This window comes from Sprattus sprattus (genome assembly GCF_963457725.1).
Source record: "Sprattus sprattus genome assembly, chromosome: 18".
Taxonomy (NCBI): Eukaryota; Metazoa; Chordata; class Actinopteri; order Clupeiformes; family Clupeidae; genus Sprattus; species Sprattus sprattus.
This window is the reverse complement of record NC_137916.1, coordinates 20225781-20247420: the sequence shown is the minus strand read 5'-3', so window position 1 is coordinate 20247420 and position 21640 is coordinate 20225781. Positions and strand designations below refer to the sequence as shown.

Genomic DNA, 21640 nt, shown 5'->3' with positions numbered 1-21640 from the left:
AGGTCCTCCTCCTCCACCTATCGCATCTTAGCTCAGTGCTTTTTGCCCAGTCTTCAAACAGTTTACAGGCCCTTCTCAGACACACACACACACACACACACACACACACACACACACACACACACACACACACATACATATATCATGAACAGGCACACACACACACACACACACACACACACACACACACATCATGTGCACACACACACACACACACACACACACACACACACACATACACATGTGAACAAACACACACACATGCACATCATGCACACGTGAAGACACACACACACGCCCCAAACAAACAGCTGACACGAATGCACATCACATGCATACTCACAGATACACACACAAAGAGTGCTTACATGTCAGGGGAGAGGAGGTCTGGAGCGGAGGTGGCTACCAGCAGGGTCACCTCCATCAGGCTAGTCATGGCTGCTGCTCGCACCCTAAAACACACACCGGACACACACACACACACACACACACACACACACACACACACACAGACACAGACACAGACACAGACGCACACGCACACGCACACGCACACACACACACACACGCACACGCACACACACAGAAAGGATACACAACTTATGGTTACAACATGGCTTTTCAAAACAGCACATACACTTCCACACACACAGAAACACACCCTTAACTAGTAAAAAAAACACATACACACACAAAATACGAACAGGTGTGTGAGCCTAAAGCAGGCAGTATCCCCGGCATGCTGTCTGTCTGGAGCTCAGGGGTGGAGGACCCTGCCTCGGGGCCTCCTAAAGCTCTGCAGCGCTGGTAGGAATGCGTCGCCAGGAGAGCGGAGATGGCGAGACGGCGGTCCGCTCGGCCACATTCCTACGGTCAGGTAAGCGCCGCCTCGGGGTGTATAGGTATCAGCTTCTGAGTATCTGTGAGTGTGTGTGTGTGTGTGTGTGTGTGTGTGTGTGTGTGTGTGTGCGCATGTGCTTGTGTCAGGTGTACTGTGAACTTGCTTAATGTGTTTGTGTGTGCACGTGTGTGTGTGTGTGTGTGTGTAATTGTAAGGGTAAAGAAAGCGCCACCTCTGGCACTCCTCTCTACCAGCGTGCGTGTGTGTGTGTGTGTGTGTGTCTTGGTGGGGGTGTTATACTACTGACCATGACCCCACGTCTCCTCGGCTGTCTGTGCTGTAGTCGCCCATGCAGTCCAGAAGCGTGGAGTAGACCTGCTGCATGTTTCCAGCACACAGCACACAGTCAGGAGAGCCATCAGCGTCCACTCCGACTGCCACACACACCCTGTCATGGAGAGACAGAGAGAGGGACAGAAAGTGGGAGAGAGAGAAAGGGAGAGAGAGAGAGATAGAGAGAGAGGGGGACAGAGTGGGGATAGAGAAAGAGAAACTAAGTGGAGCTCAGCAAGTTGCTTAGGAACCACTTATCAAAAATGGTTTTGAAGTGCTCATGCCATCATTCTGGTCCTGCAGGTCTAGGCGTGTGTGTGTGTGTGCATGTGCCTAGAGTGAGTGAGTGAGTGAGTGAGTGAGTGAGTGAGTGAGTGAGTGAGTGAGTGAGTGAGTGAGTGAGTGAGTGAGTGAGTGAGTGAGTGAGTGAGTGAGTGAGTGAGAGAGAGAGAGAGAGCAAGAGAGCCAGATAGAGAGAAAGAGAGTGTGCGTGTGTGTGTGTGTGTGTTTTGGCTATAACTCCAGAAGCAAGGTCATGTTGCAAGATGCAGATAAGGGTTAGGGTTATGGTGGGGGTGAGGAGGACAATTACTGTGCCAAAGCTGTGGCCGCGTCTCTCCTGGATTCAGTGAACCCCACAGCCTTCTGGGAGAATGCACAGGCCAGCTGAAGACCCTCCACAATCTGCAACACACATATGGATCACACACACATTTGGTGAGATCTAAACATGAACTCAAACTCCATGTACACACAGAGTCCATAAGATTCCCCCATTCCTTAAAATCCCCCAGTGAGCAAAACCTGATAACATGCTCATCTGTAAATGTCAACACAAGAAATAAACACCCCACTAAACCCGAGGGAGATTTTCAGCTATTGAGTTTTTATTAGTCTCACTCGGATTGCAGAGGGTTTAAGTTGTTTTGCTGTCTCACAAAGTCTATGGTCATAATTGCAGTGGCATGATGCTCTATAGACTATAAAGCCATTTTAGCTGTCAATCTAGACATATGTGCTGTGGTAAACCTGCCAGAGACTAGTGAGCTCCAAGGTCATCTGACATCTTAGGCCGTCCTACCTGCTGGAGTTTACTGCGGATGATGAACCTGGGCAGAGAGCCGAGGGCCAGAGCACAGCCACATCGGGTCAGAACCTCTGGGCTCTTCAGGGCTTCAATGTACTGGCTCACCAGGACCTCTGGATTCATTATGGGGAGAGAAGAACACACAGGCATGGTATTGAGAGTTCTAAAGACTCAGCACTAATAATTCATGAAAAAATATGCACACACACACACACACACACACACCATTTCTCTCTCGCTCTTTAACACACACTCACACTTAAGCTTAAACCGCAGAAAAGAGAAACTGTCTCTTAAGCTGTAATTAACACAGGCCTGCATAGTGCCAGTAACACAGACCGTATCCTCATGTCTGTACACCTGCACATGCCACACACACACACACACACACACGCACGTATGCACACACACACACACGCACGCATGCACACACACACACAAACACACGCACGCACACACACACACGCACGCAGACACACGCGCACACACACACGCATACCTTGCATATGTGTGTCAGCCACCCCAGGCTCCAGCTGATAGTACTCATTACAGAGAGAGGCCAGAGCTGCAACAGCAGCCTCCTGAAGACAGAGACAGAAGGAAGGGAAGCACTCAGTCAAGCTAGCAGACAGCCAAGTGCCGGAGGCACAACTGCAGTCACAGTTATACACCCCGTCAGGAGATAGAGAGATCAAGACAGAATCAAGCCCTTTTTTCAAACCACTCTGTCCTATATGAAACTATTCATCATATTCATCACTCATAAAATGCATTCAGTTTATTTCATCTGTATAAACAGACTAGAAATTAGCCTACCTTAAATACACACTTAGCAGGACATTAGGTTAGAGCAGACAATACATGTAATGTGTTTTTGTTTTCAGCCCCCCCCCCCCCCCAAAAAAACTAAACAAAACACTGCCTGAAGTCCTATATTATTGAGTTCTAGAATAATGAGGTCTAAAAATAAAGGAAACGGGACACCAGTGCCCTGCTCCTGGGTGGTTGAGTTGTTTTTTCCCATCTTTTTTTTTATAATTACACCCACGCGCCAAACATACCACCACCAAATTGGTGTTTACAACTCAGGCCTATTACCCTCACAGCCGCTGCAGTAGAATGACGGACTTCCATTTACATAAGCATCTAGGTGACGCAATCCACTGGAAGTGGCAATCCATTGTTGCCATGCGAGTGTGAGCAGACACACTCCATTCTGAAATGTGCGTTGTTGAAATGTGTCAACCTTGCCAGAAGAGTTTTCCACTCTTCTCCACGTTTCTTAGCTCTACACTAAGGGACCTGGAAGCCAGAGTCACAGATCTAGACTAGACTGACTGGGGTGACTGACTGGGGTGTCAGTGAGACCGAGAGAGAGAGAGAGAGAGAGAGAGAGAGAGAGAAAGATAGAGAAAGAGAGAGAGTGAGAGCGAGAGAGTGAGAGAGAAAGAGAGAGAGAAAGAGAGAGAGAGAGAGAGAGAGAGAAAGATAGAGAAAGAGAGAGAGTGAGAGCGAGAGAGTGAGAGAGAAAGACAGACAGATAGACAGACGAGAGACACATCAGCCTTGGCTGCACGGTGCAGTCTCAGCTTCTCTCTCCACTACCTTGATGCCCTGCTTGGCTCCACTGGAGAACAGGTGCAGGCTCTTCAGGCTGTCATCGATCAGCCACTGCCACCCCGCTGTACGGAAGAGCAGAGACACGCAGCAACACATCAAACCAGAGGGGATCAGCACAGAAATGTCTCATGTTTAAAACAAAAGAAAACACAGACCTGTACAACACAGACCAGTCATTAATAAATGACTGAATACTAGACAAGATCAAATTAATCTTAACCGAACCAAACCTAACAAGATCTAACAAACCAGCATCATTCTAAACACACAACTCTTATCCTTTGACGCTGCATACTAATAGATCTTGTCCAGCCATACTTTAACACTACTCACATGCTAGTACCATGTCAATGAGCAAGTAGTGCACATCAACTTACAAATGACTGGATCTCCCATAAAAGGCATCTTGGAGACAGACATCTTTTCAATCAAGACACATACTGTGTGGAGAGAGAAGGGCAGAGGTAAGGGTAAGTACAGCCTTTTGGCACTCATTTTGACTTACATGATTAACGGACAAATATTTGAACACAAGGATGAGGTGTAAATGTAAATTGTGATTTATTATAACTGACAGACAGACAAACACACCTGCTGGCCTCATGAGCTCGCCACCGAAGCCCCTGAAAGAATGCAGAGGAAATTAAAAAAACCCTGTGACACATTCTTGAGTCTAACCAAACACACATACCCATTTAAATGCCATGGTGTACACAACAACCTTTACGACGACCTCTGTCGTCACACATTCAAGAACAGCTTTTCAGTGGCTGTTCTCATTAGGGCAATGTCACGACCATGATTAGCTGCTTACCTGTACTGCTTCTTGTCTGAGATCTGAGGAGAAGCAGGGAGACAATCAGAAAGGGCTCAGGGTGAGCTCCAGCTACATGCCTTTACATATATGCATTTTGCAGATGCATTCATCCGATGTCACTGTAACTGTACATGAATCAGTTTGTGTGCTCCTTGGGGTATTAAACCCCATGACCTTGGTGTTGATAACACCTTGCTCTTCCAGTTGAGCCAGAGGAACACCCAACTACTAAGAATGACTGAGTCACTGACCTTCTGGTGAATGCCTTTCAGGCTGTCCACTGTGTCTGGGGAGAGCAGGTCTGTCACAGGCCTGCAAACAAAGGGCAAATTCACTAACTCTAGTCTACAGGAGGGTTCATGGCCGTCTGGAGATCATCTTGTCCTCGGACCAAGACACACAGCAGCTCTGGGCTACTCTGAGTACTGCACCATGTGTATGTATTCTGTATGGTCTAAACCTCACAGGGAATTAATTCAAGGAAATTTCCTCAACACGAAAGTTCAAACATTTTACAAAGAGACAACTGTGACTGGGATATACGCTTTTTATTTGTATGTATGCTGCACCGGTATATGTTTAAGGGAAAAGTCTATGCATGTTGCATACTGCAATAATACATGTTTATGTATGTTATGTAGGTACATGTGTATCCATGCTGCATAAGTGCATGTGCTGTAAAGGTGAAGAATGTATGCTTTTTTTCCTCGGGCAAGACTAATTCCACCCTTGGGGCAGTTCACTCAGGGCTTACACTTAGGTGCCTTCAGTTGTTAGTTTTATTTTAAGGAACATAAGGCCTTGAACAGACATAGCTTGGGACAGTCATGATCAGTGGACAAGCTCATGTGGTGTTGATACACATTCACTTTCACTATATATTATATATATATATAAATAAATATATTTACTTTTTATTTGTATTACTAAACATGTGTGTGCTCACCTGTTGTTCTGGGAACTGAGCTTGTAGAGAGCATGGGTGATCTCAGCACAGGCCAGAATGGCACCATGGCGACCATGCAGATCCATCCCTGTTGCCATGGGTAACAGATGTGGCAGCACTGGAAACACAATGCAAGTCTACATTACTCTCCACACACTAACACAACTAACTGTGGGAAAAATAAAAGGCAAGGCACATTCAAGAAGAGACATGCGCTAATAAAGAAGAACATGCCTGTCAAGCTGTCAATATAAATACCCCCATAAAATAAAAAAACAGAACAATGCAGTGCCTCTGAGCCAACACCACATAACAAAGGAAAGCGTTAAGCCTCACCCGTGTCAGCCATGTACTCTGGTGCTTTGGGGGTTAGGTTATGGAGTGCTTTGGTGGCCAGCTCTCTGATTGCCCTGTAGCGCACACACACACACACACACACACACACACACACACACACACAAACAACCAAGCAACACAACGCCTTTAGACACGACACGACACGACACAACACGACTATGCGATCCTAGATAAAGCACAGTGAGTACATAATAAACCAAACTCCTCACCCATCCCAGTGATTGACCTTCATGGCCACCAAGTGGTCTATCATGGGCCGGGTGTATTCTGGGAATCCTGCAATATAGACACTTTGGGGGAAGAAACAGACAAAACTAAAGTCATAAAGTCTTGAACTATAACATACAGCCGCGGAAAAAATTAAGAGACCACTTCAAAATTATCAGTTTCTCTGGTTTTACTATTTATTGGTATGTGTTAAAGTAAAATGTACATTTTAGTTTTATTCTATAACCTACTGGCAACATTCCTACCAAATTTCAAATAAAAATATTGTCATTTAGATCATTTATTTGCAGAAAAATGACAATTGGTCAAAATAGCAAAAAAGATGCAGTGTCTTCAGATCTCGAATAATGCAAAGAAAACAAGCTCATATTCATTTTTAAACTACACAATACTAATGCTTTAACTTAGGAAGAGTTCAGAAATCAATATTTGGTGGAATAACCTTGATTTAAAGAGGTGTGTAAAAGACCATAAGGATTGAACCAAAGCGGACTGGAGGGTCTCCTAGTTCGTCTTCTCTGATGAGTCCAATTTTCAGCTTTGCCCAACACATGGTCGTCTGATGGTTAGACGGAGACCTGGAGAGGCCTACAAGCCACAGAGTCTTGCACCTACTGTGAAATTGGACTCATCAGAGAAGACGAACTAGGAGACCCTCCAGTCGGCTTTGGTTCAATCCTTATGGTCTTTTACAAACCTCAGCCAGGCAAAGTACAACGTTGTCCCAGAAGAAAAACTTGCTTCCTTTTGCTCTGACAATGTTCCCCAACTCTGAGAAGTGTTTTTTCCAGCAGGGCAATGCTCCATGCCACACAGCCAGGCCAGTAAAGGTGTGGATGGAGTATCACCAGATCAGGACCCTGTCATGGCCAATTTCGAGACCTGAATCCCATAAAAAAAACTCTGAAATGTGATCAAGAGGAAGATGGATGGTCACAAGCCATGAAAAGAAGCCGAGCTGCTTGAATTCTTGCGCCAGGAGTAGCATAAAGTCACCCAACGGCAATGTGAAAGACTGGTGGAGAGCATGCCAAGACACATGAAAGTTGTGATTTTAAATCAAGGTTATTCCACCAAATATTGATTTCTGAACTCTTCCTAAGTTAAAGCATTAGTATTGTGTAGTTTAAAAATGAATATGAGCTTGTTTTCTTTGCATTATTCGAGATCTGAAGACACTGCATCTTTTTTGCTATTTTGACCAATTGTCATTTTTCTGCAAATAAATGATCTAAATGACAATATTTTTATTTGAAATTTGGTAGGAATGTTGCCAGTAGGTTATAGAATAAAACTAAAATGTACATTTTACTTTAACACATACCAATAAATAGTAAAACCAGAGAAACTGATAATTTTGAAGTGGTCTCTTAATTTTTTCCGCGGCTGTATATTGCACATGATGGGAATAGGATTTAAATCATTAAAATCAAGATAAAAGGATTAAGCGTACATGCAAATATGGATTCGTTGCGCAAAGATCTCCGTAGTATGTACCTTTAGGCTAGCAGTTTTTGCATTGCTATTTTGTTTTGAGACAAAACGACAAGGCGCGACACAGTGACAATTCCAAACTGGTTGGGCCTGTTTTTATCACGCACTTTATGACTTGGAAGAGATGGATTCAGTGGAAGCTACTCACCGATAGACAAATTAAGAGTTTAACACCTTTGCAGACACCCAACATCAGAGGGGGGCACTAAAGTGGCTCATGGGTCAGAGTGCTTTTATCACACGTCCTGCATGTCCTGGGGCCCCATGTACAGACATCGAGTACATCTTCATGTTTGGTATAGGCACAATTTTAATGGTTTTAGTCAGCTGGCGACACTTAGAAGCTATACAGTGCAACTACTACCATTATGAATTTGGTTATGAGCTTGAGCCTTATTAGAGGGTATTGCTAAATTTAAAAGGAAATGTGTATTTCGAGACGGCAATGATTTACTGTCCCTTGATGATGACTAGCTTATCAAGCATTTCAGATTTCCTCGAGCTATCCTCTTTGAACTCTGTGCTGAATTGGGTCCGGCTTTAAAGTGGGATGCTGTGTCATACAATTGCCTGTTACTCTTACAAGTGCTTACCACACTGGACAACAGGGGCATTTAGGAAGGACCTGGCAGACCTGTCACGATGGGACAGGATTATCCGTAGGTCAGCAAGGTGCACAAAGTTTCGATATGATGTGGTTAACCCGACTAACATTGAAGCGTAATTTACAGCGAGAGCTGAGGTAGAATTTCACATTGTTATCTAAATCTACATCTACATTCTTTTGGTTCGTACACAGAGGCGTATTCTACGTTTAAGTATGAATTCTACGACAGGCTTTGTACACGAGGCCCCTGGTCGCTTGAGAAGTGCTTCACTTGTCTCCACCATCCTTCTCCGTCTCCGTTTCCATCTCACCTGATGGACAGGTAGCAGTTGTTTAGGTTTCCCACGGCAAAGTAGTCTACTGCTGTTAGGATGTCTATACCATGAGGGAACGTGCCCTGTGGAGAGGAAAACAACCACTGGGTCAACACGACTAAAAGAACACGGCTACAAGAACACGACTACAAGAACACGACTACAAGAACACGACTACAAGAACAGAATAACAGGACTTCAGGGTTTATCATGTGAAATGAAAAAGAACATGAACGATTACATAATATTAGATGTAAGAGACTGACTGAAAGAGGTATGGGCAGTTTGTCTGGCAAGTGTCCGTTTAGCCAAGTAGAAACATGCAGGTTATTCCGGACTTTTGAGAGTAAGATGAGGGGGAAGGAGTATAAGACAATATATAGCAATCCTGCTCAGTCGGTTCTGTGAGAGTGGTTGGGTTTGGTGTGCCACTTGTAACGGACATGTTCAGACAAGAGATCTAGGAGCCTTAAACTAACAACTTGAGTCTTTCATGTAATGATTTAAGAATTACACAGAAACAGGGGCAGGCAGGATCTTTCAATCCAAATGATAAATGGCAAGTGATACATTCAGTCTTCAGAAGCCAGTGTTGAACATGGCTCTGATTTGATTTGCGAACCCAATAAACTTCGTTATTTAAAAATATATTTCATCCACGCACCTGTCTGCCGACATTTTCTTGAAAAGCAGCCTGGAACAGACAGTAAGAGAGGAGGTGAGAAACTGTGGCACTGCAAAATATGGAATCAATCACAGAAGCATTGCTTCTCCTCAAAGACATTTTAGCACTTACTGAGGCTGCCTTCCGGCAATTCACATTCCGGTCAAACAAAGCAGTAATCACAAGAGCGCTGAGGAGACAGAAAGAGATCAATTAAAGAGGACTGAAACATGGCCCATGCACTGCAAAAATTGAAATCTTAGTAAGATAAAATATCTTAAATCAAGGCAATATATGTTTGTTTTTTGCCTTACAAGATGTTTCTTCTTACCAGGCATTTATTATGTTTGATTTTTTATGTTATTTCACTTGCTTCAAGCGTTTCAGTCCTTAATTAATTCATATTATAACTTGTTACTGAGATTGTATTACTGGCTTTGAGCGAGTTAATGCCACTACCACACAACTGCCAAACCTGATGGGGTTCTTTTGAAACCAGCTTTTTAGACGTTAACCTGCACCCCTTATAATAACTCTCTAATGATATAATGTTAGCAAGTCTCACGCCACCCACTCAAACCCATCTTGGTCATCATCATCAACTCTTGTAATTCTTTCTCTGAATTGTTTCACTCCTCCTCTCCTGACAGGCTGTGTGTGTGTGTGTGTGTGTGTGAGTGTGTGAGTGTGTGAGTGTGTGAGTGTGTGAGTGTGTGAGTGTGTGAGTGTGAGTGTGTGTGTGTGTGTGTGTGTGTGTGTGTGTGTGAGTGTGAGTGTGAGTGTGAGTGTGAGTGTGTGTGTGTGAGAACGTGCCCGCGAGGCATTCCCACCATGGCAGCCACCCACCAAGGAAGGTCCGCGGTGACTCTCCACCCTGCGGGTCTCAACACAGCTATACCAGTTTCGATGGGCCCCCAAGGAACAAAAAAACAAAACAAAACAAAAGATAGCCACTGATGCTTATCGGAGACTGGCATCCATGCGGTCACAGTTGTCTTGCTGTGTTCACCCACAGGGCAAAGGTGGATCAGGCCCTTACAACCAGTTCGGTTACACAGCGTTAGCAATGCTTTTGTCTGCATGGCGGTCATCTGAATAGCGTACAGACGACCTGAGCATGTATTTTATGTCTGTGCGCGCACGTACACTTCCAAGAACAACAGGTGGAGTGTCACTCCGCTGAAAGTGCTGCGAGGTGCTGATGAAACCGCAACAGGACTGAGCACGTCCAAGCTTTCCCAGCCAAAACGGCAATCGAAACTGGCGACAGCACAGACGAAACCTGGCGGAGCATTAGTTAGGGGTGTGTGTGTGTGTGTGTGTGTGTGTGGTGCTTGTCGAATCTGAATAACTGATTCTGCAGTTTGGACTGTGCACCGTCAGACAGCTGCAGGCTTGAACAAGCCACGCTGTGCCATGCCGCACTGCTTAGGGTAGCGTAGCCTACGGCAGCACTTCATTTCACTTCGCACTTCACTTTGCTACACTCCACGCACTCTGACGGTTGGGCCTCATGTCTCGCCCAAAGGCGCGGCACATCCCTAGGCTGTGGCTTCATCTGCGAGTGAGAGGCTGACGACAGCCCGTTCCCATCAATGCACACAATTGCATTGCACCATCGGTATCAGGTGCAGCCAGCTGAGGCGATCGCTCACCAGAACAAGAAACAATAGCACTGGCCAAAGAACAGGTTCAACAAACCTTTTAGTAAGAAAAGGGCAGCAGTCATTAATCCTAATCAAAGAAGACAAGATGCAACCTTTACTAACTAAAAACAGTAATCCGTGTGGATTCTGTGTTGCCAGGGTGAACTTTGCCAAGCTTTGGCGACAGAATTCCTACAGTTCTTTGGAATTTATTTCATCAGACATGTATAGCAGACCAGGACCGGCCCTGACAGCATTGAAGCCCCAGGCAAAATTTTACTCTGCCCCACTGCATCCCTCAAAAAAAAAAAAAAAAAATTATATTTTAAGAATGATGGTGACATTATGTTGCTGATACAATGGTCAATACTCAAATTAAAGCCATCCTCAATTACAGTTTTTCTGCTATCATTTTCACACTGGTGGTGTGTACATGTTTTGACAGGCTATCGCTAAGGGCCTGATTTACTAACAGGATTGCGCCCATTTCAGGTGTAAAATAGCGGTCGTAAACATAAAACGGTATTTACAAAGGAGGCGCATTTGAGTAGAAGCGCATTTTTACGCTTTGTGGGTGTAAACCGCAACGAGGTGGGAGGGTAAAAGAAACGTGGGCGTGAGGCGCAAATATATGGGAGGAGAGAAGTTAAGTGCGCCTAGTATTGCGTGGTATTTACTAAAACTGTCGGCGAGCGCACGTCTCACGTCTTAACCAGGAAGCGCATTTCCATTGAGTCTGAAAACGTTGATATGGCAGCAGTTATAAGAGCAAGGCGAAGACATAGACAGAGACAGCGCACATAAATATTTTTTTCAACTCGTATAACACTTTTTCATTTAAGCGAACCACAAATCATTAGACGGTTAACCAGCCACGCAATACTTCAATTACTGAACCAGATCAGAGACGACATCGAACCCTCCAACCGGCGATCACATTCCATTCCATCAGTTGTTAAACTCCGGACAACATTGCAAATATAGACATCCGGATCATTTCAAACAGTTATAGCATCAGCTGTTGGTATATCTCAGCCTTCACTCAGCCAAATATTCACCCAGGTACTCGACGCATTGCTACGGCGCACTGGTCAATACATTTCCCCACTGCCATAGCTGAAATTAGAGACATCAAACAGGACTTTCCGAACCTAATTGGAGCCAGTAACAGTAAAGGATCTGGTTTGATAAATAACACGAAAAATGCGGAAAAACGTGCGTTTATGTGCGCCTTGGCGAAGGCGCAGCTTAAGCTGCGGTAGCAATGTTAGTAAATCAGGCCTTGAAGGGCGGAGTAAGCACAGATTGCCCAGCGCGGATCTGGTTTGATAAATACCACGGAAAATGCGGAAAAACACTGTGCGTTAATGTGCGACCGCAGATTAAGCTGCGGTCGCAATGTTAGTAAATCAGGCCCTTAGTATCTGAGAAGAAGGGTGACTCTAATCATGAGAGGGCACATTTCTGAACAAAAAAAAACAACAACCCCTTAAACCTAGGAAGCTGCCTATATCATCAATGCCACTGGCTGCCCCTGAAGCAGACAGTGTTGATATCCAGCAAATTATTTGAATTGGTAAAAACACAACACATGAAGCAGCTGGCACGCAAGCTGATACACCCAGAAGCTTAAAAAACCTGTTTAAAGGGTAATAAACAAGAGTTTCAGAAGCCTATAAGCCTAGGAGGCTTCTCTTAATCCAAGTCAGCGCACACATGATAGCTTTACTGCTCTCCTCTAGGGGTACCTTATACAGCCGCGGAAAAAATTAAGAGACCACTTCAAAATTATCAGTTTCTCTGGTTTTACTATTTATTGGTATGTGTTAAAGTAAAATGTACATTTTTGTTTTATTCTATAACCTACTGGCAACATTCCTACCAAATTTCAAATAAAAATATTGTCATTTAGATCATTTATTTGCAGAAAAATGACAATTGGTCAAAATAGCAAAAAAGATGCAGTGTCTTCAGATCTCGAATAATGCAAAGAAAACAAGCTCATATTCATTTTTAAACTACACAATACTAATGCTTTAACTTAGGAAGAGTTCAGAAATCAATATTTGGTGGAATAACCTTGATTTAAAATCACAACTTTCATGTGTCTTGGCATGCTCTCCACCAGTCTTTCACATTGCCGTCGGGTGACTTTATGCTACTCCTGGCGCAAGAATTCAAGCAGCTCGGCTTCTTTTCATGGCTTGTGACCATCCATCTTCCTCTTGATCACATTTCAGAGTTTTTTTAATGGGATTCAGGTCTCGAAATTGGGCTGGCAATGACAGGGTCCTGATCTGGTGGTACTCCATCCACACCTTTACTGGCCTGGCTGTGTGGCATGGAGCATTGCCCTGCTGGAAAAAACACTTCTCAGAGTTGGGGAACATTGTCAGAGCAAAAGGAAGCAAGTTTTTCTTCCGGGACAACGTTGTACTTTGCCTGGCTGAGGTTTGTAAAAGACCATAAGGATTGAACCAAAGCTGACTGGAGGTCCCTAAGTTCGTCTTCTCTGATGAGTCCAATTTTCAGCTTTGCCCATCACATGGTCGTCTGATGGTTAGACTGAGACCTGGAGAGGCCTACAAGCCACAGAGTCTTGCACCTACTGTGAAATTGGACTCATCAGAGAAGACGAACTTAGGGACCTCCAGTCAGCTTTGGTTCAATCCTTATGGTCTTTTACAAACCTCAGCCAGGCAAAGTACAACGTTGTCCCGGAAGAAAAACTTGCTTCCTTTTGCTCTGACAATGTTCCCCAACTCTGAGAAGTGTTTTTTCCAGCAGGGTAATGCTCCATGCCACACAGCCAGGCCAGTAAAGGTGTGGATGGAGTACCACCAGATCAGGACCCCGTCATTGCCAGCCCAATTTCGAGACCTGAATCCCATTAAAAAAACTCTGAAATGTGATCAAGAGGAAGATGGATGGTCACAAGCCATGAAAAGAAGCCGAGCTGCTTGAATTCTTGCGCCAGGAGTAGCATAAAGTCACCCAACGGCAATGTGAAAGACTGGTGGAGAGCATGCCAAGACACATGAAAGTTGTGATTTTAAATCAAGGTTATTCCACCAAATATTGATTTCTGAACTCTTCCTAAGTTAAAGCATTAGTATTGTGTAGTTTAAAAATGAATATGAGCTTGTTTTCTTTGCATTATTCGAGATCTGAAGACACTGCATCTTTTTTGCTATTTTGACCAATTGTCATTTTTCTGCAAATAAATTATCTAAACGACAATATTTTTATTTGAAATTTGGTAGGAATGTTGCCAGTAGGTTATAGAATAAAACAAAAATGTACATTTTACTTTAACACATACCAATAAATAGTAAAACCAGAGAAACTGATAATTTTGAAGTGGTCTCTTAATTTTTTCCGCGGCTGTATATACAAATGAATGTATTAGTTAACGCGAAAAACCCTCTTAACAGTTGGTAGTTGCTAGCCTGACGATGTCATACTCATAATTCTAATCAGAATATGAGTCTGATACTGCTCCATTGAGCTGTGATTATGGGGCGTGTTTCAACGAACCAGGAAAGAAAATGCCTCTTCGCTCAATGGGATACATAGAACCAATCAGAGCAACGTAGTATGACCATCTGATACATTAAACTTTTACCTGATCCTGTAGGAAGGACGGCAAATGCCTTGATCGTGTTTCTCTGTTCCTCTTTCAAAATTAATGAGCTCTCAATATCTGTGAGGTATGCATGCTCACGTTATACTTATTAGCAGCAAGGCTAGCTAGCTACTATGTGTTTCAATGGATTTTTGGTCTAAGCGTTAGCAATAACCTAACAATAGGTCTATAGAGCTTCAGTTAAGACTTACAATACTCTTGCAACATTCGTGTTGCACATACACAACTAACCGAGTCAATGTAGACATAAAAAAGTTGTGTAGATAGCTTAAATCACTCCCGAGACGGCGCCATCTTGGTACGATTTCAAATCTACCGTTAATTCAACTCAAGCGTTGGTTGGTCATCTGTCCATCATCGTATAAAGCCCGCCCTGACAATTTGATTGGTCTGGCACAATCCTGCCTTCTGATAATTTCTCCCCAACGGAGCAGAGCCAGACCGAACTTCCCAACCTCAAATTTTGTGGACGGGGCTAAGTTCGGTCTGGCATCCAGGCTAGGTAGTTGCTTGCGTGTGTAATATGAACTAATTTTAATATTACGTGAATATGAACTCATGTTAATATGAAGGGCACCATGAGGGTTTTCACCTTTTCCTGTTATAATTTTGAGGAGACTGTTCAGCTATCAGACATCAGCTAGATGACTAGCCATCACATCATGCAAATGGAACTCATTTTGGGATATTTTAAAGATTAATTTAGATAGCTAGCTTGTTAGCTAGCATAGCAACTGGGCAACCAATTAACACGATTTGCTGCATAACCTTTACATTTTGTTGCCTCTGTACCTGTTCTTTGTGCAATGACAATGCATTGAATCCAATAACCTGAAGCAAAGTTTAATTTCTCAGCTCACCAATAAAAGGCAGTCTTGGGTTCAGAGTGATCACACACATAGACATTAAACAATCCTCAGAGAAATAATGGGACATCAGTGGAGCAATGGCTTACTCCAATGTAATGAATGAAGGAGGTGAAGTTACCCTCCCCTTGCCCTTTTCAAACACATTAATTCAGTGGTTGGCTGGGGATCTATCAACGATTCAAATTAATCATTCAGTGTCCATTCCTTCACACCATACCACTTAATAAATTCACAGGTGCGGTCAATACACAAGTTTGTTTTAGAACATTACATAAAATACTGTAGTGCGGTTTATATACGATGGGGTTTATAGTTGGAAAAATACAGTATAGTGGCAATCATACTTTACTAAGGGCCTGATTTACTAACAGGATTGCACCCATTTCAGGCGTTAAATAGCGGGTGTAAACATAAAACCGTATTTACAAAGGAGGCGCTTTTGAGTAGAAGCGCAGATAACCGCTGCTGGGAGGGTAAAAGAAAAAAATGGGTGTGTGCCGACAAGAGGTGGGAGGAGAGGCGTTAAGTGCGCCTAATGATGTATTCCGTGGTATTTACTAAAACTGCCTGGCGAGAGTGCGTCTCAAATTTGCAGGATAATTATGCGCCTCCTAAAAGCACATCTTAACCAGGAAGCGCGTTTTGATTGAGTCTGAAAACTTCGATATGGCAGCAATTATTAGAGCAAGGCTAAGACACAGACAAAGACAACGTGCAGAAATAATATTTCCAACACGACTAACACTTTTCCAATTTCCAAATTGTAGAGCCAGAGCAGCATATTCATTTCACCTTCCATGTTTATTTTGACGTTATAACCCAAATAAGTGCCAAGGCAACCGAACGTCTGAACTTCAGTTTCCCCTGCCCTGTCCACAGTACAAGTCCAGTTTACAAATGTATCCGCCGAGGGCAGCGTTTTTGAAAAGCATAGTTTTCAGTGTTGGAATACACCGTTTTAAAGTAAGAGGTGTCGTGTATTCCTACCAGAGTATCAAACGGGATGCTATGGGGAGTTAACCTGGCTATTAACTATCCTAGCTATCTCTAGCTTAGGGAACCATCTTAAAAGTTAGCAGTTGCCTGTTAATATGCGTAAATATGAACCTGTGAACATAAACTCGTTAATATGAAGCTGCACGCACACTGAGGGGTAGACATAGCAACCCAGAAACTCAATTTTCATTGAAAAGTTTAATTTCCCAAAATCAGCTCACCAATAAAGGACAGTCATGAACTTAAAGTGATCACAACTTTTAATGTGGACGGTAGGGGTGGGTATTGCCAAAGAAGTCACGATTCGATTCGTATCACGATTCACATGCCACGATGCGATTCTATCACAATGCATCGCGATCCTTGAATTATTGCGATGCATTGCGATGCACTGCGAATTTTCACTGAACACTGTTAGAAAAAAATTAAGCCATTACCAGTGGCTGACTGGCTGTGTATGATCTGGATAGTGTGTTCAATTGATAACTCAAAGCAACTCAGTTCATACATAGCTGTATTTATTGAAACGACTTTTGGAGGTTACTTAACACAAATATTATTATTACTGGATACACTGCATGTTTTGTTTATGAATGACTTGTCGCAGTATCGCGCGGCCGGAAATGCTTGATGTTCGCCAACCATTCATGCAATTAAAAAAAAAAAAAAATGTTTTTTAAAAAAAAAAATGTTTTAATTAATAATCGATACTTGGCGTCAACAATCGATGCAGTAGATCGTGAAAATTAGAATCGCGATGCATCGTCATGACGATTATTTGGCACACCCCTAGTGGACGGGAGGGCTAAACGGAAAAATATTTATGAGACTCTATATTTACCCGGGTTAGTTTGCTGTAACCTCTTCAACCAAAAGCTCTAATTCTAATTTTAACTCATCATCCATGGTGGCAGGAAAACGCAGGCTATGTCTACCCTATTTTAGCGGGCACTATTAACACTAATGGGCGGGGTTAGGCGCTAATGACAAGACGACGTTCTTGTTTGATAAATAGGATGCAAAACACTTTGCGGTATTTTGCGCTTTGGCAAAGGCGCAGATTAAGCTGCGGTCGCAATGTTAGTAAATCAGGCCCTAAGTGAGGTAAAGAATATATATGTAAACAGACAGGGCAGTGTGCAACTGAAATATCCACAGAACACAAGTTTGCACAAGAGAAGACCGTTATATACAGTGCCGCTTAAAGTATGGTAAGTATGGAAAATTGGTGATGAAAAAAATTGAAAAATCATGGTAAAACAACAGAAAACTCTTAACTGCTCAAGGGGTTCACATACTTTCAAGTGGCACTGTATATATGAGGGCTGTGGATTTGGGCTATGCTTGACACACAGTAATTCATTCCATTGTCCTTATCTAAGAGAACAGACGTGATCCACAGCGACTGTCAGAATGGTTCTGGATGGGTCAACAGAGCCACCCAAGTTGGATGTTCTTTTAGTTACTCTCCAACAGAGAGCCTTGTGATGATTTAAGATTAGATCTCAAGAATAATGTAAGTGCTTGTAGTCCGCTTTTAGAGTATTTTCTAGCCACAGATGGTTTACCATATTTGGTTGTAAACGAAGAAATGAATGTTGAAATATGAAAATGTTTCCAATAAAACGGCATTTAACAGAGTATGTTTGACGTATACAAGTTGAATGATTGATTAGTTAATAAGTTAATGATTGGTTTTCAGGGAAGGGGATGGCTAACTGCTCATACTCTTCCTGCATTTGAAGCCCACATATTGATAGTGCCATGATGGCTATCTGTTAATACTCTTCCTGCATTTGAAATACATATATTGACAGTAACGGCCTAAATAATATCATTTTTTCCAATAATGTTTCCTCAAAGCATATGTATAGATCTCTTTATTCTAGATGTTTCTTTGCTATGGACCTTTGAAGGGGAACTGACTAGAAACCTTAAAGGGCATTTTCTCCAATTCATGTTTTTGTCAAGTTTGGTGGCGACAGGCAAAATTCAAATACACAAAAAACATGTTTGTTTCTCAAGATGATTTTATCAAATCAATACTATTTTATACCTTACAATCTGAAGAATCAGCTTAAGTTATTTTAAATATCTAATTTTTTTCATTTTGGGGGCATTATGACGGGTTTGGCCATGGTGGGTCACATAAGACATAATAATACAATAAAGGAGTTCTACTTTCAGTTTAAAACAGCCTGTTTTAGAGACTGAACTGTAGAGAATTTGATTAGATGTGATGGGAGTCTTACCTGGCAATCTGGTTGACAAAGGGCTTGAGTTCAGGAGGTTCGTAGGCCCGGGCAAAGGCCCAGCACACGTAGCAGGCAGAGTCCCGCACATTGGAACCAACACTACAGGCTCCTCTTTTCTCATCATACGTCAGGGCCTTTATGATCAGTGGGACCACTATAGACAGACATGACAAACTACATCAGCATCAGTGGGACCAGATAGACAGATATGATAAACCATTATCAGGTTCAATGCTGCAAACAGAACATATCCGGTCTTCATCGTTCACTAATAAACCATAATAAAGCACAACTGACTTCTGGTTTATTTTTTATTATGAACTTCATAATACTTAATACTTCATAATACTAAATCTCCTTAATTTCCTTAATCTTCAAAAGGGCAGGTTGTTAATGTTAACTGGCAATCATCAATGCTAACAAAATGTTTTCCTTCCAACTATTATAAGTTCAAGACATGCTCAGGCTGGATTTAAAGAATGCATATATAATTTAAAGAGTGCATCAAATCATATTGGGTAGAAGACTTAAGCCTGCCTTCGTTCACACAGAAGGCATCAGTGCAGTACAAATTGATTTAATAAGGAACACAGGCACCATTATGGTATTCAGGGTTTGGATAAACAACAAATGACTTCAGTATATTCAAATTATCTGTCAGGAATGTTCAATCAGTGCCAAGAAAACACAAAGATTTATAATGTCACTTGTGTCACTCATGTGACATTTAGTATTTCACATGAAGCGCATATGACACTGATTCAGCTGGTTTACTAAAACATCTATTCCCAGTTCCTCAGAATGTTGCCCTATTCCTTTGTCACATTAAAATCAGATTAAAGTGTCAGTTACGTGTGACAGATAGTTGTGATGAACTTCAATGCAAATTCCCTCTATCGTTAGAACACCGACACTTGGGGGCCTGACACCCAAACACCCCACCCCTGGTCCCCAGCCCAACCCCTCCACCTAGTGGCCTGCTTAACACTCATCCTTTAAAGTGACATTCAGGAGCTGACCCACTGGCCAATCATGCAAATATCACAGAGCAATGCCGTGCTAGGCCATGCAGTGCGCTCTTGCTGAGCAGTCTGGGCTACCTGGTCCCTGTGAAAGGCTGTGTTCTGTGAGCATGTGAAGGGTGGCTTGGGGCCTGATTAATATCAGGTGCATCAATGCCGCCTGAGGGCTCGACTGCACAGGCATAGGCCACACCCAGCCCAGAGCCAGCACCTCAGAGAGACAGAGAGGAGAGAGAGACAAATACACACCACACACACATCAGAGATCTCAGAGAACCTGACGATCACACAGAGCGGACCATCTACGAGAACCTGGCTAAACCCCGCTGGCCACAACACACCAACTCAGCTTTAAGGACTGGAACGAGGATCTTCTCCGCTCCTGTCCTGAACTATGCTACTGGAAACAGCGTCTGTTGAGGCAGAGGTGAGTTTAGTTACTCTAGTCTCGCCGTCATACACGCGCCATAGATTTGCACTAATGAGACAAAGGCTACTGTTTGCTAGTGGCATTTCTCGCTCTGACCGGGCTTCTGTTAAAGCAGCAGGTCTACCGCATTAACTAAACTAACAGAAACCATAGACAGGTATAAAGACAAGATCAAATGGAAGCTAAAAAGCCACAACACCTGTTAGCCATGATTGACACAACCCACAGTCTTGTAAGGTCGGGTCAGCACTGTTATGTGGGCATCTCTTTTCTTGCTAAGAATTCATGTACTTTTTCCTAATTAGAACAGTCAATAAGAAATCATTCACAGATTTTTCTGTTTAAAAATTATGTTAAAAACATCTAAACGCCATATAGACACATTTTGGAAAACTTGCACAGTCCATGTGCACCTCCTATCAACTTGATACAAATGATAAACTAGTTTAAAATACAAGGAAAGCTTTCTCTCAATGTTTCTTTCTGAGTAAAAAAGGAGTGGCTGAACACACTAACCAGCTGAAACTTGAGTGACAACTTCTTGCGACAGCAGGTGACGAGCAGGTTCCTCCAGGCAGGGACGCCCTGTCAGCCTTACAGGGCATGGCCTCGGGAGATAATACTTCAATGACAGCAATCGCCCAACTTCCTCTGCAGGCTATTCTAAAAACCTACTTATCGGTGGTGATCCTTACCTTGCGTGACTTTCAATGGCAGTTCCAATTCCAATCTGTCCCGATCAGTAATCCCTTGCCACATTACTTTTACCACATTACCACTCTTTTCCCTAAATAACATCTCTCATCTTACATGAAGTAGACACACTACTACTCAATATCTCCTTAAGATATGTGGAGTCTGGGCAGCCTCTTTTCTGTCCCCAGAAGGATGAGATCACCCTGCACTGAGCAGTGAGCGTACATGAGGACCCATGCAGGTGGAGTCATGGGAAGCAGGTGTCTGATGGTTCCCACGCTGACTGAGTAGGTTTCAGTCAGGAGAGCAAGCCTCTGCAGGCCCTCTGACTGACTCCCTCAGTTGTTCCCTTGCGCTGGGGAAGCCTACTGCTGGCAGTCGCTGAGCTGGCGCCACAAGTCACCATGCAGGTTCACAAGAACCGCCGGCCAATTGTGATAAATCTGTGCAAAAGCACACTTACTTAACATGTTTGGCAGCAGGAGCCCAAACAGCGCCATGGGCAATGATTACTGACGGAGTTTCGCCGTGGGTTGTGCTGTTGCAAGTGAAGATGTTTCAAATAACACGTACACAGCAACAGCTTTGTATGAACAGGCTTTACAATGGTTTTACAATAACTATGATTTAATGCACAATTATAATATTCCACCTTTATTAAAAAAAACAGCAAATGTTGAGACGAATCCACGTCTCACATTCTTAAATTGAACTTTTGGGCCTGATTTTAGTTTTTATACCTTGGAAAAATATGACTTGACCATTATTTTTT

General features: G+C 43.1%; 1 protein-coding gene across 1 annotated transcript in view; it reads right to left on the bottom strand.

Moving 5' to 3' along the window:
• The window catches only part of tbcd (tubulin folding cofactor D), a 36649-nt gene that overhangs the window by 6468 nt on the left and 8541 nt on the right, over window positions 1-21640 (bottom strand). Inside the window, exons 14-30 of the mRNA XM_080856544.1 lie at window positions 18718-18874; window positions 9441-9498; window positions 9309-9338; window positions 8642-8727; window positions 6211-6291; window positions 5981-6054; window positions 5645-5762; window positions 4950-5010; window positions 4696-4718; window positions 4473-4504; window positions 4259-4321; window positions 3867-3943; window positions 2761-2842; window positions 2256-2374; window positions 1767-1858; window positions 1149-1289; window positions 369-452 (exon numbers count right to left, since the gene is read on the bottom strand). Of these exons, the coding sequence (XP_080712670.1) occupies window positions 369-452; window positions 1149-1289; window positions 1767-1858; window positions 2256-2374; window positions 2761-2842; window positions 3867-3943; window positions 4259-4321; window positions 4473-4504; window positions 4696-4718; window positions 4950-5010; window positions 5645-5762; window positions 5981-6054; window positions 6211-6291; window positions 8642-8727; window positions 9309-9338; window positions 9441-9498; window positions 18718-18874 (1378 nt within the window). The remainder of the gene's footprint in view (window positions 1-368; window positions 453-1148; window positions 1290-1766; window positions 1859-2255; window positions 2375-2760; window positions 2843-3866; window positions 3944-4258; window positions 4322-4472; window positions 4505-4695; window positions 4719-4949; window positions 5011-5644; window positions 5763-5980; window positions 6055-6210; window positions 6292-8641; window positions 8728-9308; window positions 9339-9440; window positions 9499-18717; window positions 18875-21640) is intronic.